Source organism: Lithobates pipiens, unplaced genomic scaffold, assembly GCF_037356315.1.
Source record: "Lithobates pipiens isolate NorthernLeopardFrog02 unplaced genomic scaffold, aLitPip1_a1.2 Scaffold_23, whole genome shotgun sequence".
Lineage (NCBI taxonomy): Eukaryota > Metazoa > Chordata > Amphibia > Anura > Ranidae > Lithobates > Lithobates pipiens.
In genome coordinates, this window is record NW_027507785.1 from 300,988,203 (window position 1) to 301,007,559 (window position 19,357).

Sequence of the window (19,357 nt, forward strand, 5' to 3'; positions counted from 1 at the left end):
GACACATAGGCTAACATAGAGTGGAGTTTATGGGCTTTTAAAAAAAAAAAAACGCCCAAACGCCAATAAACTGCAGTTTATGAGCTCCAGTGTGCATGGAGCCTAACTTTGTAACTGCTTTGCAAACCAAATGATTTTTCCTGCTTTTTGTAAGCACATGTAGGATATTCACTTGATTTGTTTTCTGAAACAACATAAATATATATAAAATAGGGAAATGGAGAAAAGTCAGTTCTAGCCTGGCTAATGCATATCATTTTTTGGTATAGTTAAAAATACCATAAATATATTTTTTAAATAGACAGAGACCCGTTAAAAACAGTTGTATTCTTTTTAGTGCATATTGTGTGTTTTTTTTTTTTTTTTTTTTTTTTATAAATTTCGATAAAACATTTTCTTAATGTATTATAAGCACAAGGATGCCATTGCTGTATGGTTGATTAAATTAGTGTATATGTTTTAGATTTCAAAATATTAGTAATTAAAAATGTGCTTCCAGTTCAGTAGCTGTAACTTAAAGCAGAACTAAACTCTTGAAAATACTCACTTCCACCCTCCAACAATGCAATGTCTCCATCTCTCCCTGGCCGCCGGCATCTTATTCCCAGGCTACTTCTTGGTGCTGAATTTTTGGCCTCTTGATTGGACGGTGGGGGATTAACTTCATCCCACCCGTTGCATACGGGTGTCAGTCATTCTGGCACAGCTGACGTGTGCTGCAAATGCACACTGAGCAATGTATGCGCAGTTCAGTGTACATTCAATAGTGAACTGTGAGCAGGCAGGTAAGTGTGGTTGAATATCAAGCTAGTAATGGATAGCTATGTTTATAAACAAAGTTATGTCACACAACACAAGAGTCTGACGTAGCTTTATTTACAAAGAAATTTGTGCTAGGTTGTTTGCCATACGTCAAAGTTTTAGACCAATTACAGTGAATGCAAAATCAGTAATTTTTTTTTTAAATATAAAATTGGCGTCCTAGCCATAGTAATGAATGTTAGATAACATAATGCACACTTTCTGCATTTGGGGCCACTCACCTGCTCAGCTGTCAAATTGATTCGAGCAGCTGTGTCCTCTTAGCCTGCACACAGCACCTGGCAGCTCCAGCCGCTTAAAACGCACCGCCTGTTCATGGACTATGTGTCTCAGCGCCCATATAATGATGTTGTAATGACACCCAAGCATATATAAAATAATTCAATGTTTTACCTTTTAATGATTGTTTGCGCATCAGCATCACTTGAAAAGATTTGTGCAGTATGTATGAGTGGGTCTGTAATACAGACTGGCTTTTAAAGGCATGGAACTAAATCTAATTTGTCTACACTTCTGACCTGTATCTCAGGATGCTCAAGAGTTCCTTCGATGTTTAATGGATATACTGCATGAAGAGCTTAAAGAGCAATTGGTGGAGGCAGAAGATGACACACATCCTGGCATCCTGGAAGAGATGATGGAGGAGGACAAGAATCAGTCGGACAATGATTTTCAGTCCTGTGAATCTGGGTCAAGCAGTGACCACACTGAAAGTGAAAGTCGTAAATTGTCTGAGGAGCTCTCAGAATCTGCTATGCTAATCCAGGAGGACCAGAAGGACCAGGATAATCAGAAATCCTGGCAAAGGGAGAAGAGGTTCTCCAACCACATAAGCCAAAACAACTGCCTCCAGGATTTGGAGAAGAACCTTGAGAGTTTGTCCGAGGACAGTGATTACGGTTCCCAAGGAACAGTGAAGGTTCAGATCCAGAGTCGAATATCGGGTAACAAAATGTGTTGTGCATATAGATTTGTTACCTCGGGTCTACAGTTTCATATTCCTAAATAAATTGCCATTGTCACATGTTTTAGATTATGCCACAGAGGTCAACATTTGTGATCTATCAGCTTCTCAAACACCCTTGCTAAGCGAAGGCTCAACATCTCACCTGTCCAGCAGCCCGCCTAAATCTGGAACTCTTTGGACGAGTCATAAAAAAGGTATCTGGGGAATTTTACATGCTATCCAAATGTTTTTTTTTTTTTTTTTTAATATTGACCTAAATGAGCTGTCATAGATTTGTTACTAAGGAAATGTTTGTATAATCTTTGCTCTTTTCCTGATGAAATCAGGGTGGAGGTACAGTTTCTCACAGTAGTTTAAGTTTGGTGCATATATCTATGTGCTTTTTCTTGCTATTTGTGCAGAGACTTCCAACACAGGATAAGGTGAGTATGCAGGAAAATAAGGCTGGTGGTTGGGTATGATTTATATGTTTTAGACCTACTTTAGGGGTTGGTCAAGTGTTGGGTGTTTAAGGTTTATTGTTGACTGGCTACCCTAGTCACTTAGCCCTAATTATCACACAATGGAAACTACCAGTAATGGGCTTTCAAAGCTGGGCAACATAAAACTGGCGGGATATTTGACACCGTTTTTGATTAACGCGTCAATATCTGGTTGGATAGATGAAGTAGTAATTCTCAATGAATTCTCAAGGTGCTCATCAGATAATTTGGTGTGCTTCGTTCTTGAAAATAGTTGCTCACAAATACAGGTGCTGCTGAAAACCTATGACATGAATAAGGCGTGATTGTGAAGCATGGAATATTTTTTAAACCTATAAAAGTCCAGTAGCGAGACACTGTCAAATGTTTATGTGGTCGCATGTATTCGCTAAGTGTAAACACAGTTTTACTAAAAATTCCATTAACCCCTTGCCGCCCACCCACCATCAAATGACGGAGGGATGGCGTTGTTCTGAGTGGACGTCATATGATGGCACACCCGAAGGTCTTGCCCATTGGAGTGCGCAGCTATCATGGCCTGCTCCCTGTTGCTAGGACACGCCGCGACCCCTTTAACCATGTCATCGGCTGTGTCCAATCATAGCCGGTCACATGTAAACACAGACGTGCCGGTAATCGGCTCTCATCACCTCACCCTGACAGAGTGTGTGGTGGAGAGAGCTGATCAATGACACCTCCTTGCAGGGGATGCACGAGATGTAATTAGGGCACTGATCACAATAAAGCGCCAGAAGTGCCAGAAATCAGTGCCCACCAGTGCCAGCAATCAGTGCTCATTAGTGATGCCAGTCTTTGCTGGCTATCAGTGCCGTCTACCCTTCTTTCTTTTTTTTTTTTCAATCAAGTAATTTTTATTTCATTTTCAAATTTACAAAGAACAAAAAATAACTTCAAAACACACAAATCATTCCCACAAAACAACCCCACCCAACAAAAAAAAAGAGAGAAGAAAAAAAAAAAGATTGTGTCTTGTAGTTGCATTTTGACTTTTGATTTAAACCTTTTATCACATTTAGTTAAATTTAATAATAAAGTGCCACCTATCAGTTCAGTGCTCATCGGTGCCACATATCGGTGCCCATAAGTGCGGGATATCAGTGCCACCTTATCAGTGCCCATCAGTGCAGCCTCATCAGAGAACATCAGTGAAGGAGAAAAATTGTAGCACGACCACGCTATTGTCATTCAAAGTGTGACAGCGCTGAAAGCTGAAAAATGGCCTGGGCAGGAAGTGGGTGAAAGTGTCTTGTATTGAGGCGGATAAACAATCAAGATTTTTAAGCAAGTTTACAATTTTGTGTTGGGCCGCATTCATAGCTGTCTTGGCCCACAGGTTGGACAACCCTGGGCTAAACAAAGTTATTAGAGGTCCCCTTTCTCGTAGGCAAGGTTCTAGGAAAACCATTCCTTATTTATCACAGAATTGACCTTGTATTGAAGAGTTCAGATCAGCTCCATCAGTATGATTACCATATACACTGTTTCCTATTCTCTAGTTCCTACCATCTGTCTCCCCAAAAAGAAAAGGCAGAAGAAGTACCGCAGTGTCATATCGGATGTATTTGATGGCACCATTGTGAGCTCAGTGCAGTGTCTGACCTGTGACCGAGTGAGTTCCATATACGTTTGTTTTTAATTGGCATTTTCATTGTGAGAAACCTGTTTCTGAGATCAGCTTTGTATGAAAAACTGAATATGTTTGATAAGAAAATAATAATTTGTGAATGATTATGCCTGATCTCCAGAACCTTCAGGCTCTTTTGCTTGCCACAGGGTTGCTTCATTTTTTCTTTGACCACTTCTTCTTAATGCAGTGCCTCTGTTAGCCAGTCTTACAAGCAAAAAGAGGCTTCATAATTCTGATAATCCAATATACAGTATATGTAAATGTTCCTGGAAATTGTAGGCGATTGTGTATTTGGAAATGATTGTAACTGTAGTTTTTATTCTGTTCTAAATCAGATTTCTGTAACGCTGGAAACATTCCAAGACTTATCCCTGCCAATACCAGGGAAGGAAGATTTGGCTAAATTGCACTCGTCAAGCCACCAGACCTCCCTGATTAAGGCTGGATCATGTGGGGAGGCCTATGCTCCTCAAGGATGGATTGCATTTTTCCTAGAATACCTTAAAAGGTAAAGATTGTAACTTGTCTATGACAGACCACTAGTCATTAAAGATGAATTCCAGGCATGGTGTATTTTTACACATTTTAGATAGCAGTGAACAAATACTCTTGCGCACAAGTGTGTTGATCGGGTGATCTAAAGTTCAGGGTCGATAATGTCTTGCTGCCCTCCAGGATAGGGGAATCCTAGCAGTCAGAAAGTAAATAGAGAAAAGAGGGTGTACCTGCCTTGTGCATTATCCTTTGATAGGTTTATTAAAGTGTTTATTGAAAACTACTCACAAGCATGTGCAAGAAACCGGCAATATAAAAGCTTATAACCGATGGCAAAGGTATCCCTTTGAAAAGCGTCAGCCATCAGTAGTCCTCATGTCCTCTCCTTCAATACCTGGAGACAGTTGATATCGGGCTGATTGCCATCGGTTATAAGTTTTTATATTGCCAGGTTTCTTTCACATGCTTGTGAGTAGTTTTCAATTCTTTTAATAAACCTATAAAAGGATAATGCACAAGCCAGGTGCGCCCTCTTTTCTCGATTTCTTTTCTGTATTTTTACACCGTTGCATGGGTCTAGCTTGGACCCATGTAACTATGCATATACCATACCTCACTGATGCCCTGGGAAGCTGGCAAGTCATTGAAGTGGACATAGCTACTTCAGTGATCTCCACTTGTTTCCACTTGATCGGAAAAGAGGTGCAGAGACAGGGCAGTGACGTCACACTCTTCACCTCTTTCAATCAGAGAAGGCTTTGCATTCATTCGGAAATTGCAAAGCATTCTGTGAATGGCACCTATTCTGAGTGGACGACATCCTGTGTTCACAATGTGTCCAGCTGACTGCTCAGCATGGTGCCTGGAAGCAAGCAGAGATGACTGGAGTAGTGGTGTTTACTTTGTTGATTTCCAGCTTCCAGGAACTGGACCAGTGTAGCTATGTTAAAATATACCTTGCCTGGAATTATCCTTAAAAGTACAGAAAATAGCCTAAAAAGCATATATTATATTCTTTATTATACCCAACCTGCTTTGTGCAATCAAATTGCACAGAGTGGCCCCAAACCTCCTGCAAGGAATGCATTAAGGTAAAAAAATAAATATATATATTTTATAACCACTTTAAGGTATGAAGGCTTTAAAAATGAACTCCAGGCAAACAATTAAATGGTTTACTTGACTATGCGGAAAGTATTTTACCTGTCAAAGGATTTGTAATTCCCTCCAGCTTATTATAGGGTTTGCACAGTCCTGGAACCCAGTACCGCTAGGCTGGTAATTTGACTGTTCTCTGCTGCATTTAAGAAGTACAGCCAGGTCACCTTCCTATCCTCAGTCTGTTACTGGACAATGAAGGAGCAGTAGCAGACCGATGTGCTCATCCATCTGCTTCCATTTAAGTTCCATTGCTGAACATAATTCTGTTTGCAATCATCCATCCATTTATGAGCAATGAACATCAATTATTTATTGTCCTAACTCCTGTTAGTAATTAATGTAATTTTGAGTGATTGGGTGGGAAGGGTTGCACACCATGCTCAATCCATAACATATAGACTGGCTTCTGTTGCTCCCTGGCTGGAGAGTGGGGAGTGTTCAGTCTTGCAAAGCACACTGCATTTTGTAAAAAAGAGGAGTAATATTTTTCTTTGACTTAGTAGACGATCCAAATGACTTTTCATTTAAAGACATACTGCTTCTAAAGGAAGCTCATATTGAATAGGTAAGAGGTCCCAAGGAATTCTTTACTAGTTCAGTTTGAGGGCACAAAGATTTTGTATTTTATATTCCCTGTACAGCAGAGCTTATACTGAGATAGGGACAAGCAGAACAAAGAGCCAGTCAGTTGTGCTGCAGTGCTCATGTGGTAACAAGGAACATGCTAATGGGAGGAGAAAACAAAGTGCGAGAGAGATGAACTTGTCACAGTACTGCTCCTTGTTTCACTGACCAGTTGCAGGTTGGGGGAGTGAGAAAAAATTGAAGAATTAACTAGAACTATAGCACGTCCACTCTCCTCCCCATTGATATTTTCCCCGGCTATCTTGCTCAGGAAAGAATGTAATGTGGTGCGATGTTTATTGCGTTCCATTGAGTGGCGCACAGGTGAAACATGCAGGGACTTTTAGGAGCTCTGTAGAGCTGGTGTTGAAGTATCTCTGTATTGGCAGAAACTATAGAGGAACCATGAGAATATTTCACTGTTTGCATTTTTTTTTTTAGCTGGTTTTGGGGTCCCACAGTCACGCTACAGGATTGCCTTGCAGCTTTCTTTGCCAGGGACGAACTTAAAGGTGAGCTACTTATAATTCTATTTGGTTCATAATTTTATATTTTCAGCCTCTTGCACACTGCACCTTAAAAATGCTCAGTACAGCTCATTTTTTTACTGAGCCAAAATACAGCCCATTAATTGGAATGTGCCTATGTACGCAGGCGTTTAAACAAGTATGCCATGTATTCTTCAGTAAAAAAAATAAATAGAAAAATCTGTATTTTTGGTCAGCAATTTATGCCTCATGCGTGCACGTCTGTGTGCAAATGCACACAGATTTGTCAATTACATTGTCAATACGAAAAAAAGCTTCCGTGCATGCATGAAAATGTGCACGAATTTGCGCGAAACATGCACGAATGCATATGTGTGAAAATACATAACAAAAAAAAAAAGTCAGAAAAAGTAGATGCTCAAACAGGAGTATCGTGTGCAAGAGGCCTAACACATAACTATAGGTGCCAGAATCTTACTGGTTGTATTTTCTTCTATAGGTGACAATATGTACAGCTGTGAAAAATGCAAAAAGTAAGTGTGAAAAAAGATTTCTTTCCCATTTATGTGAAAGTGTTGGTAATGTTATAGTTTTCCAGAAGTCATAGAAGAAAAAAATGATGGTGGTCCTCATAGCCGTGATATCAGTGCTGTGTACGCTGACTTTTCCATCAGTACTTGTCAGTAGTTAATTATCTTCTATCCGCCTCCGCACAGCCATGACGCTTCTTCTGCAGAAACAGATGACTGGCTGTCAGCTGAGATCCTGGACTATAATGTCTAATTTAGGACATCCCTCTCTTTCTGTTCTTTAGCACTGATATCAGAGCAGGACTGTTTCCTGAAGCTGTGCAGTGCTTTAACCACTTCAAGACCACAATACATATATATAGATAGATATAGATCTATTTATATAATATATATTTATATATACCGATATATACATGTTGCGGCCTTAAAGTTTTTTTACCAGGATTATGGCTGAAAATATCAGCCATAACCCCATAATTGTTTTTTTACAGCCGGCTACTGGCTTTCTCATGAAAGCATACTAAGCAGCTCATGAGCCGCTGGAACACTTTCAGAAGCGGTAGGGACCTAAACCCCATTAAAGCCGATGGAGATTTTTACGTAACTTAGTTTGTCACCATTCCATGAGCATGTACAATTTTAAAGCATGACATGTTCGGTATGCTTTTACTCAGCATAACATAATTTTTTACAGAAAAATTAGGGTATAAATTGTGTTTTTTTTGTTTTTTTGTTTTTTTTTTTATTCACTAAAGTATATTTTTTCCCAAAAAATTGCATTTGCAAAACCACTGCAGAAAAACCTTGTGACAAAAAATTGCAGCTAATTTTATTCCCTAGAGTTTGACACCCTTGCTGGCCTCTGCTTAAAAAAAAATGTATAATGTTTGGGGGTTATAAGTAGTTTTCTAGCAACAAAAATATGAATTTAAACTTGTAAACAAAGAGTGCCAGAAAAAGACTGGTCTTAAAGTGATTAAAGCTGAATTCTAGATATGCGTTTATTTTTTTTTTTTTCATAGTTACATTGGCCCAGTTTGGACCAATGTAAGTATACATATGCCATACCTGGCCGATCCCTGCGGAAGCGGAAAATCACTGTAGTAGCCAATGCAAGTCTTGAGCGGAGCTATGGATTTGGCTATGTTCTTGCTATAGACTGACAAGTGCTGCTTTGATTTCTGAAGGTTTGTTTTTTTTCTCCATTCTTTTTGCAGGTTAAGAAATGGTGTCAAGTTTTGCAAAGTGCAAAAATTTCCAGAGGTGAGCTGTTTAAACCTTTCTTAAAAATATTACACATTCTCTGCCAGGGAATCTGCAGGTGATGTTTTTGACAGTCTTCCCCAGCTGTTGAACACAGTGCCCACCATATTTTTTTGTTTGGCAGCTGACAAGGCATGCTGGCAGATGCAGGATGTCACTCTACAAATCACTCATATCCTAAAACTTTCACAGAGATAGATTTTAAATTAGCTCAGTAGGAGCAGTTGGGATATGCAGGATGTCACTCTAGAGATGATCACTCATTTCCTATACCTGAATCCTTATCACAGAGATGGGTTAGTAATTAGCCCCATGTGCATGCAGTTTTGAGTCATCTTGTCCACACTCCCTGGACTCTCTGTTTTTTGCACGTTCAACCCCTTTGTGATAGAAGGTAAAACAAATCTCATCGCCTGAACCCAGTTTTGCAACTTTGACGTATGTTTGTAAAACTGTACGTATCACAACTTAAAACAGAGTTCCACCCATATTTTACATGTTCACTGTATATTATGTCCATAAAAAACGCTCTTTCCAATGGCAATTATTATTTTTTAAAAAAAAGTAAATACCCTTTTTTTCATAATTTCAGCAGCACTTCCGGCTGCAGCCACCTAGGTGATTTGCAAGGGCTTCTGGGATAGCGGCCTCGTGTATCCCAGGAGTCCATGCGAATCGCCTAGTGATTATATCTCACGTTATTTCCAGACTGGAAATGACGTCAACGGGAGGACCAGGATGTCCTGATTGACAGGTTGCTATTGCAATGCAGCGGCAATCTGATGGGAATAGAGAGAGCCATGCAGTGGCATTACTGCGCAGGGTGCAAGATCAGTAGGTGCGTGCTGGGTAGCCAGCTGCACTGATTCCCGGAAGTCAAGAGAATAAGGCTTCAGATACCCACAGATGACATGGAACCTGCCTGTTTTCAAGATCTGGTTAGTCTTCAAATATTTTTTTTTTTTTTTTTTACAATTAGATTTTATTAAAGAAATAGCCAGTTACAATACAAATATAGCAATACATAACAAGCGCAAATACAATTGCCTGTGTGTACCATAGGGTAACAATAGCGTTACAGACTCAAACTCATACTTTTAGTCCTCTTGTTTGCATATAAACAGATTGACAGAAGATCCCTGTTAGACTAATAAGCCCCTCTAAAAAAAAAAAAAAAATGGAAAGGCCCATTAGTAAAAGGGTAGGTACCCTACCATTCCCAAAGCGTCAATAGGATCTAAACATATATATCAATGGGTTGTAAAAGCCTGTCCCAGCGTATCTGCCTTATAACTTTATACCACTCTAAATACACCCTATTGCCTATCATACAAAGGCCAAATGTGACTAGTAGATATAAAAAACAAAAACAAAAAAAAAAAAAAAGACAATACAATTGTCCCTAAATAATCAAGCGGGCATTGCTAGCCCGAACACACAGCGCCCCCTCCACCTCATGTTTGTATCAAAAAGGCGTTTACAGAGGAATTGCTAAACACTACCCAAGGTCGCCATATAACTATATACTTGCCCATGCTTTCATGGGCTATAGCCCTAATTTCTTCCATTTTATGCAAATATCCTATCTCCCCCAGCCATTCCATAATTGAGGGAGTCATAGTGTTCCTCCAATATCTCGGTATCACTGTCTTGGCGGCAGTTAGAAGAAATCTAATCAGCGATTTTTTATATTTACTCATAGAAAGGTCAGTAATATGTAGTAGACAACATTTAGCATCAAGGGGGATCTGTGTATCAGTTATTTGTTGTATAATACTAATCACTTGGCCCCAAAATGGTCTGATTAGGTCACACTCCCACCATATATGTTGTAAAGTGCCCTTAGCTTGATTAAATATTTAGGAGTTCATTTGACTCCCAGTCTAACTGAGATATATAGCCAAAATTTTTTGCCATTGTTACAAAACGTGAAAAAAGACCTGGAGAGATGGACACTCAAACATTTCTCCTGGTTTGGTAGGGCAGCGATCGTCAAAATGACAATCCTGCCCAGATTTTTGTATTTTTTACAGACTTTGCCAATATGGCTACCTGCAAAATGTTTTCAGTCATTGAATGCTATTCTTAGACACTTCTTATGGGCATCTAAAAAGCCACGCATAAGCCCTGCAATACTCACTAGAGATAAAGGCAGTGGGGGAATGGGATTCCCCAATTTCAAAAATTATTATAAGGCCACTCATCTTGCCAGAATGATTGATTGGACCTGCCATGCGGATAATAAAGATTGGGTGAAACTTGAAAACGATGTAGGTCCTATTCCAGTGACATATTCCCCTTGGATTCCGTGGGACTTGTGCCCTAAACAGCTTAAGCAACATCCCCTTATAGGGACCACTTTAAGATTATTACAAACAGTGGCTCAAACAACGGGTTTGACTACTTCACCTGGCCCATTAACACCGCTAGTAGATAATCCTGACTTTATACCAGGCATGCATAAACCTATCCGGCACTTTATATGTGGGAATCTGCCCTTATTAGCCACTCATTGTCTTGAGGGTAATAAGATTAAATCAATGTTGGACTTACAACATACTTTGGGTTTAACCGTTTTGGGGCAATGGACGTATAGACAAATACATGATTATATTTTGAGCCCGCGGAGGATCAAACATTTTATACGACCATTAACGCCTTTTGAGGCGGTTTGCCTTCGTGCCAAGGCTTCTACGAAAAATATCTCTCTCACGTATGCGTGGTTACAATCCGCAGCACGTCTGGAACCTAATAAACATAAGCTTTTCTGGGAAGCAGCATTAAATGCATCATTTACAAACGACCAATGGCTACAGGCATGTGTATTTGCTCATAAATGTGCAATTAGCACTAGATTACAGGAAACTTCTTTTAAACTTCTGACGAATTGGTATAACACGCCAGTTAAATTGCATAAGTGGTTCCCCGATGTTCCAGACCTATGTTGGCGTTGTAATCAGTCTTCAAATATTTTAACACAAACTACAGGGACTACACACATGACATATTCTAAATGTTGCTGTATATGTTTAAACAAGTATAGAGGAGCGTTTAGAAAAGAAAAAAAGTATATGGGGTTACTTGAACTCCGCTTTAATGTATCCAGGTAAATTATACCTTTTCTTTTTTTTTTTCTGGACAAATTTACTCTTCATTTGATGATATATGCTAATGGTTAGCTCCTGACTTTTTATTACACACACACACACACACACACACACACACACACACACACACACACACACACACACACACACACACACACACACACACACACACACACACACACACACATTATGGTGCAGAAGTTTTAGGTAGCTGTGAACAAATGCTATTTTTGTGCATAGCGTCGCTTAGCCTTGTTTCCACATCCTGTGTCCGAAAACGTAGGTGCAGAAAAATGGCAGCAGGTGCTCTGGACTGATGAGTCAAAATGTGAAATATTTGGCTGTATCAGGAGGCAGTTTTGTTGGTGAAGGGCTGGAGAGCGGTACAATATTGAGTGTCTGCAAGCAACAGTGAAGCATAGTGGAGGTTCCTTGCACGTTTGGGGCTGCATTTCTGCAAATGGAGTTGGAGATTTGCTCAGGATCCATTCTTATCCATCATGCCATACCATCAGGGAGGCATGTGATTGGCCCCAAATTTATTCTGCAGCAGGACAGCCACCGCAAACATACAACCGTTCATTATCATCTACCTGCAATGGAAAAAAAAGAGTTACTATAGAGGTAGAGTTTTCCTCTATGAACATGTGAAATGTAAATGACCTACAGTACTGTGCAAAGGTTTTGGGCAGGTATGAAGAAACACTGCAAAGTAAGAATGCTTTTAAAAATATATATTTTAATTGTTAATTTTTAGCAATTTACAAAATGCTAAGTGAGCGAACCGAAGAAAAGTATAAATCAAATCCATATTTGGTGTGACCACAATTCTTCTAGGTAAACTTGCGCACAGTTTTTGAAGGAACATCTTACAATGTGTCTTTCATCTTCTCTGTTGAGTTTTCTTGAATGACTGCTGCATCTACGGTCCTCAACGTTGCCTGGTCAATGCTGTCCTCAATGCTGAGAAATACAGGCAGATACATATCCATCATGCCATACCATTAGGGAGGCGTGTGATTGGCCCCAAATTTATTCTGCAGGAGGATAACCATCCCAAACATACAGCCAATGTCACTAAGAACTGTCTTCACCATAAAGGAGGAGTCCTGGAATTGATGGTTTGGCTCCCAAAGAGCCCTGATCATCATAGAGTGTGTCTGGGATTAAATGAAGAGACAGAAGGATTTGAGGCAGCCTACATCCACAGAAGGTTTGTGGTTAGTTCTCCAAGATGTTTGGAGCAACCTACCTGCAGAGTTCCTTCAAAAACTGTGTGTAAGTGTACCTAGAAGAATTGATGCTGTTTTGAAGGCAAAGAGTGGTCACCCCAAATATTGATTAGATTTGGATTCCTCTTTTTTTCGTTTACTTTCCATTTTGTTAATTGATAAATAAACTATTAACACTTCTATTCTGAAAGCATTCTTAATTAAGGGCCGGTTCACACAGCGAGCCGCGGCGAGGCGTCTCCGACTTACCTCGCCGCGACTTGCGGCGAGCTCAGCGGCGACTTGCAGAGGACTTCTGCATAGAAGTCAATGCAAGTCGCCCCCGAAGTCGCCCCGAAGTAGTACAGGAACCTTTTTTCTGAGTCGGAGCGACTCGAGTCGCTCCTCTCAGAACGGTTCCATAGTACTGAATGGGGGCGACTTGCGGGAGCGAGGCGAGGCGAGCCGTGTCGCCTCGCCTCGCGTCGCAGTGTGAACCGGCCCTTACAGGAGTTTTCACACCTGCCTAAAACTTTTTCACAGTTCAAAAGTTTTTTTTGTTTTGTTTTTTCTTTCTAGTTTGAGCTGTACATTTTTTTGCCATTACCATGACCCACCATCAAGAAAAAAAAAAACCTGAAATAAATTTTCCTAATCCTGAAGTTCACGGCAATAATACAAATGTGTATATAGTATTATATGTTGTTTTGACCCGTGGTAGGGCCAGGAAGCAATAGTGCATGTGTTTTTTTTTTTTGTTTTTTTTCCCCTATCTAAATAAAAAGACACTAAATAAAACCCCTATTTTTAATTATAGCCAAAATACATTGACTGTGACCTTTGATCATGATCTTGACGCCAATCTAGATCAAGCCCTGATCTAGCCGTTTTGTCTTTTTTTTTTTTTGTCATTCTTCCCCTCTGATGTAAGAGTAAAAGGATACAATGTATCCTTTTCTCCATTCAGCAGTGAAATACAGCACAGGAGAGGGTTTTATTGAGTAAGAAAAAAACAAGGAGAGGGGCGCCCCTGAATATATATCAACAAAGTATTAATTGAATTGAACTCAACCTTGCAGTCTTCCATGTGAGTGGATATTGTCTTTTTAATAAATACTTTGTTGATATATATTCAGAGGCGCCCCTCTCCTTTTTTTTCCCTAGCTCATTGGGCTTTGCTTCTGGACGCTTTGGTGCCAGCCCTGACAGCCGTATCTATGTATATATTCATATATATACCTATCCCTGCCCCTTTGAACTATTAGGAGCAGTTTATTGAAGTAGTGTTGCATTGCGCCTTTTAACTTTTAAAGTGTTTTATTGAGTAAGCACTGTGGTAGCCAATCGCAGGCTGTCACAGCAATCATGTGATCTAGAGCTGGTTCTCTCAAATCTCAGTTGTTGGTACAAGACCAGGAGCTGTTGGTGAGCACAATTAAAGCACAGATCCCGTGCATATACTGTATGTAGTGCCTTGGAAGCAGGCACATTCCTCAACACTGCTTATATGCGTGAGCTTGGAGCAAATGGGTTTGATAATTTTCTGAATGCTTGTTTTTTTTTTTTTTAGGGCTAGGATGAAACCATAGCTCCAGCTTTTTTTCCCCTCTGTTGTGCTGGCCCTGTACTTCAATCCTCATACTGATCATCCACAGAAAGGTCCTGCACTTCAAACATACTGAAGGCGTTACTGGATCAGGGTGTACAACTTTGTGTACACTCTCACCCAGGAAAACCTGATTAGATCCCCGGGACAGGCATTGCTGGGTGCCGAGGTGGAAGCAGCATCAAAATCCCAAAGGCGTCTTATAACGTTTATATTTATAGCAGCCAAAATTATAATAGCAAAATCATGGAAATTGGCGGTGGTGCCATTTGACCAGCTCCAACATGCTCAACGAATGAATGACAGCAACTCTAAATGATAAAATGCATCAGTTTGAAAAAATATGGAATCCATGGATCCGGTACTTAACGGAAGGCGCCAGGGCTGTATTGGTGTAGGAGGTCCGGTGGGGGTCACTTTCTTAAAATTCTAACTCTTGACTTTTTCCTTTCCTTTCTACTACATCTTCATGGGTACAAATATCTTCTCTAGTACCCCTAATGGGGCTGACAAAATAAAGTGGGCCAGCTTGCAGAAATTTCATTCATCCATCCATCTATCTGGTTCTCTTTTATCCATCGCCCATCCATTTTTCATCTACCCATCTACCACTATTGCTACAAATTATGTTATCTCACAGACTTAGTGTGTTTATCCATAGACTAATTGTCAATACATTGGACAGAGGAGCGCTGAATGCTTTGTGTAATTTTGACCTTTCTTTGTTTTAAAAATTGAACTATATGGACCTATAAACCACAGTCTGGGGCATCATACTCCAGGCAGTGTGAAGATGGATAATGAAGTAAAGTACACTAACCTCTTTGATCCACATCTGTAAATTTCATTTTTCAGTGTACTGTTCCATGCAGGCTTGTATTTTGTCCCATAGCTGTCTGTGATGAGTTTGACATTAGTGAGGTCAGAGGTGAAAAGAAGTTGAGAAATGCACATGATCCCTATTAAGATGTACAGTATATCTAGCAGAAGCCAACAGCAGCAATGAGCTGTTAGGTTTGGCTGACTTTGAAGTATCAGACACTGATCTGAAGATGGTTTCATTGACACCTGAAAAAGCTGTTTATTAGACGACTTCATTTTTCTAACTTGAATATTATTTAACAGGACCTGCCAAGAAAATGAAAGCTAAGAGAAGCACCAACCAGAATGGATTTCTCGAGTTTTAGGTGTAGAGGGGTAGGGCTTAGCCACTTGCTGGTTCTTAACTGCTGTCTGGGACTCTAAATTTCCTTCCAATGCTGGCAGGCTAAACTTGGCTTTTCAGCTAAGGTACTGTTGCCCTCAGTTTGTAATTATATATGTTTGTGGGGCAGACTTTTGTGCTCATTACAACTGTGTCCTGGTGGTGGTTTGTCAGTTCTCTTTCCTCGGTAAGAATCTACCAGGTAGGATACAACAGACTTGCTGCAGTCTCTAATGACATGGACTGCCCACGGTGCTCCTGGTAGTCAGAATCCATGTTCTTGGCCTAGGTTCTAAATCGCATAAGGGGACTTAGGATCAATTTGGTTATCATACGCTATATTACCAAATGTATTGGGAAGCCTGCCTTTACATGCACATGAACTTTAATGGCATCCCAGTCTTAGTCCATAGGGTTCAATATTGAGTTGGCCCACCCTTTGCAACCATTCTTCCAGTGCACATTTGTCAGGTCAGCCACTAATGTGGGACATGACGGCCTGGCTTGCAGTCCCCGCTCTAATTCATCCCAAAGGTGTTCTATCAGGTTGAGGTCAGGACAGTCAAGTTCCTCCACTCCAAACTTGCTCATCCATGTCTTTATGGACGTTGCTTTGTGCACTGGTCCAAATCATTTGGTGAAGGGGGGATTATGGCGTGGGGTTGTTTTTCAGCGGTTTAGCTTGGCCCCTTATTTCCAGTGAAGGGAACTCTTAAGGCGTCAGCATATCGAGGCATTTTGGACAATTTCATGCTCCCAACTTTGTGGGAACAGTTTGGGAATGGCCCCTTCCTGTTCCAACATGACTGCGTACCAGTGTACAAAACAAGGTTCATAAAGACATGGATGAGCGAGTTTGGTGTGGAGGAACTTGACTGGCCTGCACCTCAACCTGATAGAACACCTTTGGGATGAAGTAGAGAGGAGACTGTGAGCCAGGCTTTCTTGTCCAACATAAGTGCCTGATCTTACAAATGCACTTTTGGAAGAATGGTCAAACCTTCCCAAAGACACACTCCTAAACCTTGTGGACAGAAGAGTTGAAGCTGTTATAGCTGCAAAGGGTGGGCCAACTCAATATTGAACCCTATGGACTAAGACGGGGATGCCATTAAAGTTCATGTGCGTGTAAAGGTAGGCATCCCAATACTTTTGTAATATAGTGCATCAATAAACTGGAATGTCTGCTCTCAAAATAATAAGTCTATGTAGTGGTGGGCAACACACTGGCTTAGTGGTTTGAACTTCTGCCACGCATCACTATTTGCATGAAAAGTTAGTGTGGGTTTCTAATGGGTGCTTTGGTCTGTCCCCCCCCCCCCGCACTTAAGACATGCTGGTAGATTAGTTGGCTTCTGTCTAAAAGTGACCCTAGTATATTATTCTACTAAACATGCCCATGATGGGTTTGCCGATCACCAATTTGAGAAAGGCTTTACGTCCCAGTGAGAAAAGTGCTAAGCAAAGATAAATTAAGAATAAATAATAAAAAAAAAATAATAATATTTGATAAATTAATGATGAATAATAAAAGTAATAATAATTCTACATTTGATACAACTAAAGGCAAAGTGTTTTTTTTTTGGCTGTGGAGTGGAGAGGGATTAGAACACCAGTCAGTTTTTATTGCTGTCTGTACCTTTCTTAGGGAGATTCTCCCTCTCTATTTGTTCTGTTTATGATTATCCTCAAACTTGAAAGTAAAGCCCCATACACACTATCAGATTTTCTGCTGATTTTTGTCTTTAGATTTACCGAAACCGTATAATATGAGGTCAAACTTTAAGAGTTTACATTTTTATGCAAGCAGGCAGGCCTTTGCACTACATGTTTTTGATAAATCTGAAGACAAAAATCTGTGGAAAATCTGATAGTGTATATGGGGCTTTAGAGAGAATCACAAATTTTGAGTTGATCCCAGAGGGGAATTCTTCATATGGGAACACTAGTTCTGGTGACAACCAGGGATTCCAAAATGTTGGAGCGCTTTCTTTTGGCTTCCTATTTTGGATGTGAGAAGGGAAGCAAATGTAAATCTCCCTAATGGAACACAGATGGTGGTCATAACCCTCCTTTACTCTATCCAAATGGAAAAAAAAAAAAAAAAGGTTTGGCCTAATTTAGGGAAGAGTGATGTTTTATAGCAAAAGGTTCAGGTGAGTCCACCATATATTCCTATGGAGAAATGAATGATACAGTAATTCAATGTTCCAAATGGATATTTTAGCAAGCCACTTGGGCTGATGACAATTTTTTCTGGTAAGCAATCGGACCCTTTTGACCCACAAGAAGAAATCTGGGGTAGAGGAGTTTTTCAAATCACGTGTTTAGTAAATATGATTTGGAATGGTTTCCATTATATTTTTAATGTCATATTAATTAATGATTCTTCTTCTTCTTGCAGATATTGAGTATACACCTGAAACGGTTTAGGCACGAGCTTATGTTTTCAACCAAAATCGGTACTCATGTATCATTCCCACTGGAGGGTTTAGACCTGCAGCCTTTCCTTGCCAAGGACAGTCCGAGCCAAATAATAACTTATGACCTCTTGTCTGTAATCTGTCATCATGGCACTGCCAGTAGTAAGTACTTTTCCATAGGAATGGATGCATCCTGTTGTCTTGGGTAAAGGCCTTGTGTACATCTTCTTACATTTTTCTTTAAATCATTGTCCAGGTGGCCACTATATTGCCTACTGCCGCAATAACCTGAATAACCTCTGGTATGAGTTTGATGACCAGAGTGTCACTGAAGTTTCTGAAGCTACCGTTCAGAATGCTGAAGCCTATGTACTTTTCTACAGGTAAGTAGTTCATTTTAGTTAAATGATGCTGTCACCACAGAGCATGCACTGTAAAAGAAACATTTGTAGACATACCTTTCTAGTGCTCTGTGTCTTGATATTCCACCACTTCACTGCTCCCTGGCTGCTAAAGGGGTACTTACAGAAATGTATGACATATAGGGGCTGATTTACTAAACCTTGAGTGTGCAAAAAAAATAAAATATGCAGCTCTGCATAGAAGCCAATCAGCTTCCAGGTTTTATTGTCAAAGCATAATTAAATGAGCTGAAGTTAGAACCTGATTGGCTACCATGCACAGCTGCAACAGATTTTTTCACTCTCTCTCTTTTTAGTAAATCAACCCCATTGTGTGTTTTCATGTAATGTGAATGATTTTCCAATTTAATCGATCTGTCACAGTTCAACTGTAAGAAGAGATTGCTTCTCAGGGGGAACAGAGGCCCTATGGAGGCTCTCTTCCTGAAAAGAAAAGGGAATTCCCAAATTTCAAGAATATTATAATAAATGGGGTATAGAGAGTGCAATATAAACAAGCTTAGTGTATTACCTGAATCAAAAGCAAAGCAAAAAAGTTATTTTATTATCAAAAGGGCTTTTTTATTATTTTCGTTTATAGGTAAATAAGTAAGCTCATAATCAAGGATTATGTACCTATCTATATACATATCCTCTTACTGCTGTTTGCACTACCAAGTGTACCACATAACTTAGAAAATATAAAGTGCAGCGGGGCTTTGTATGTGTACAAATAAAAATTCCCAATGTTTACCATAAAAAAAAAAAAAAAAAAAAACTGTCCCACTCACAGGACATACTTTTTCATCTTGTGTATTTCCATGCTATGCACTAGTCAAGTGGCTGGTTACCTAATTTAATGGATCCAGCAAGTAAAAAGAAATCGCAGTGCTTGCGGGATCCGTATCCTCATAATTGCTTTGTT

General features: G+C 39.9%; 1 protein-coding gene across 1 annotated transcript in view; it reads left to right on the forward strand.

Annotated features, from left to right (window-relative positions):
- Nucleotides 1-19,357, forward strand: part of USP33 (ubiquitin specific peptidase 33) — a 141,204-nt gene that overhangs the window by 79,826 nt on the left and 42,021 nt on the right. Inside the window, exons 10-18 of the mRNA XM_077450421.1 lie at nucleotides 1,352-1,766; nucleotides 1,855-1,983; nucleotides 3,789-3,901; nucleotides 4,255-4,427; nucleotides 6,641-6,711; nucleotides 7,187-7,220; nucleotides 8,435-8,480; nucleotides 18,013-18,193; nucleotides 18,288-18,414. Of these exons, the coding sequence (XP_077306547.1) occupies nucleotides 1,352-1,766; nucleotides 1,855-1,983; nucleotides 3,789-3,901; nucleotides 4,255-4,427; nucleotides 6,641-6,711; nucleotides 7,187-7,220; nucleotides 8,435-8,480; nucleotides 18,013-18,193; nucleotides 18,288-18,414 (1,289 nt within the window). The remainder of the gene's footprint in view (nucleotides 1-1,351; nucleotides 1,767-1,854; nucleotides 1,984-3,788; nucleotides 3,902-4,254; nucleotides 4,428-6,640; nucleotides 6,712-7,186; nucleotides 7,221-8,434; nucleotides 8,481-18,012; nucleotides 18,194-18,287; nucleotides 18,415-19,357) is intronic.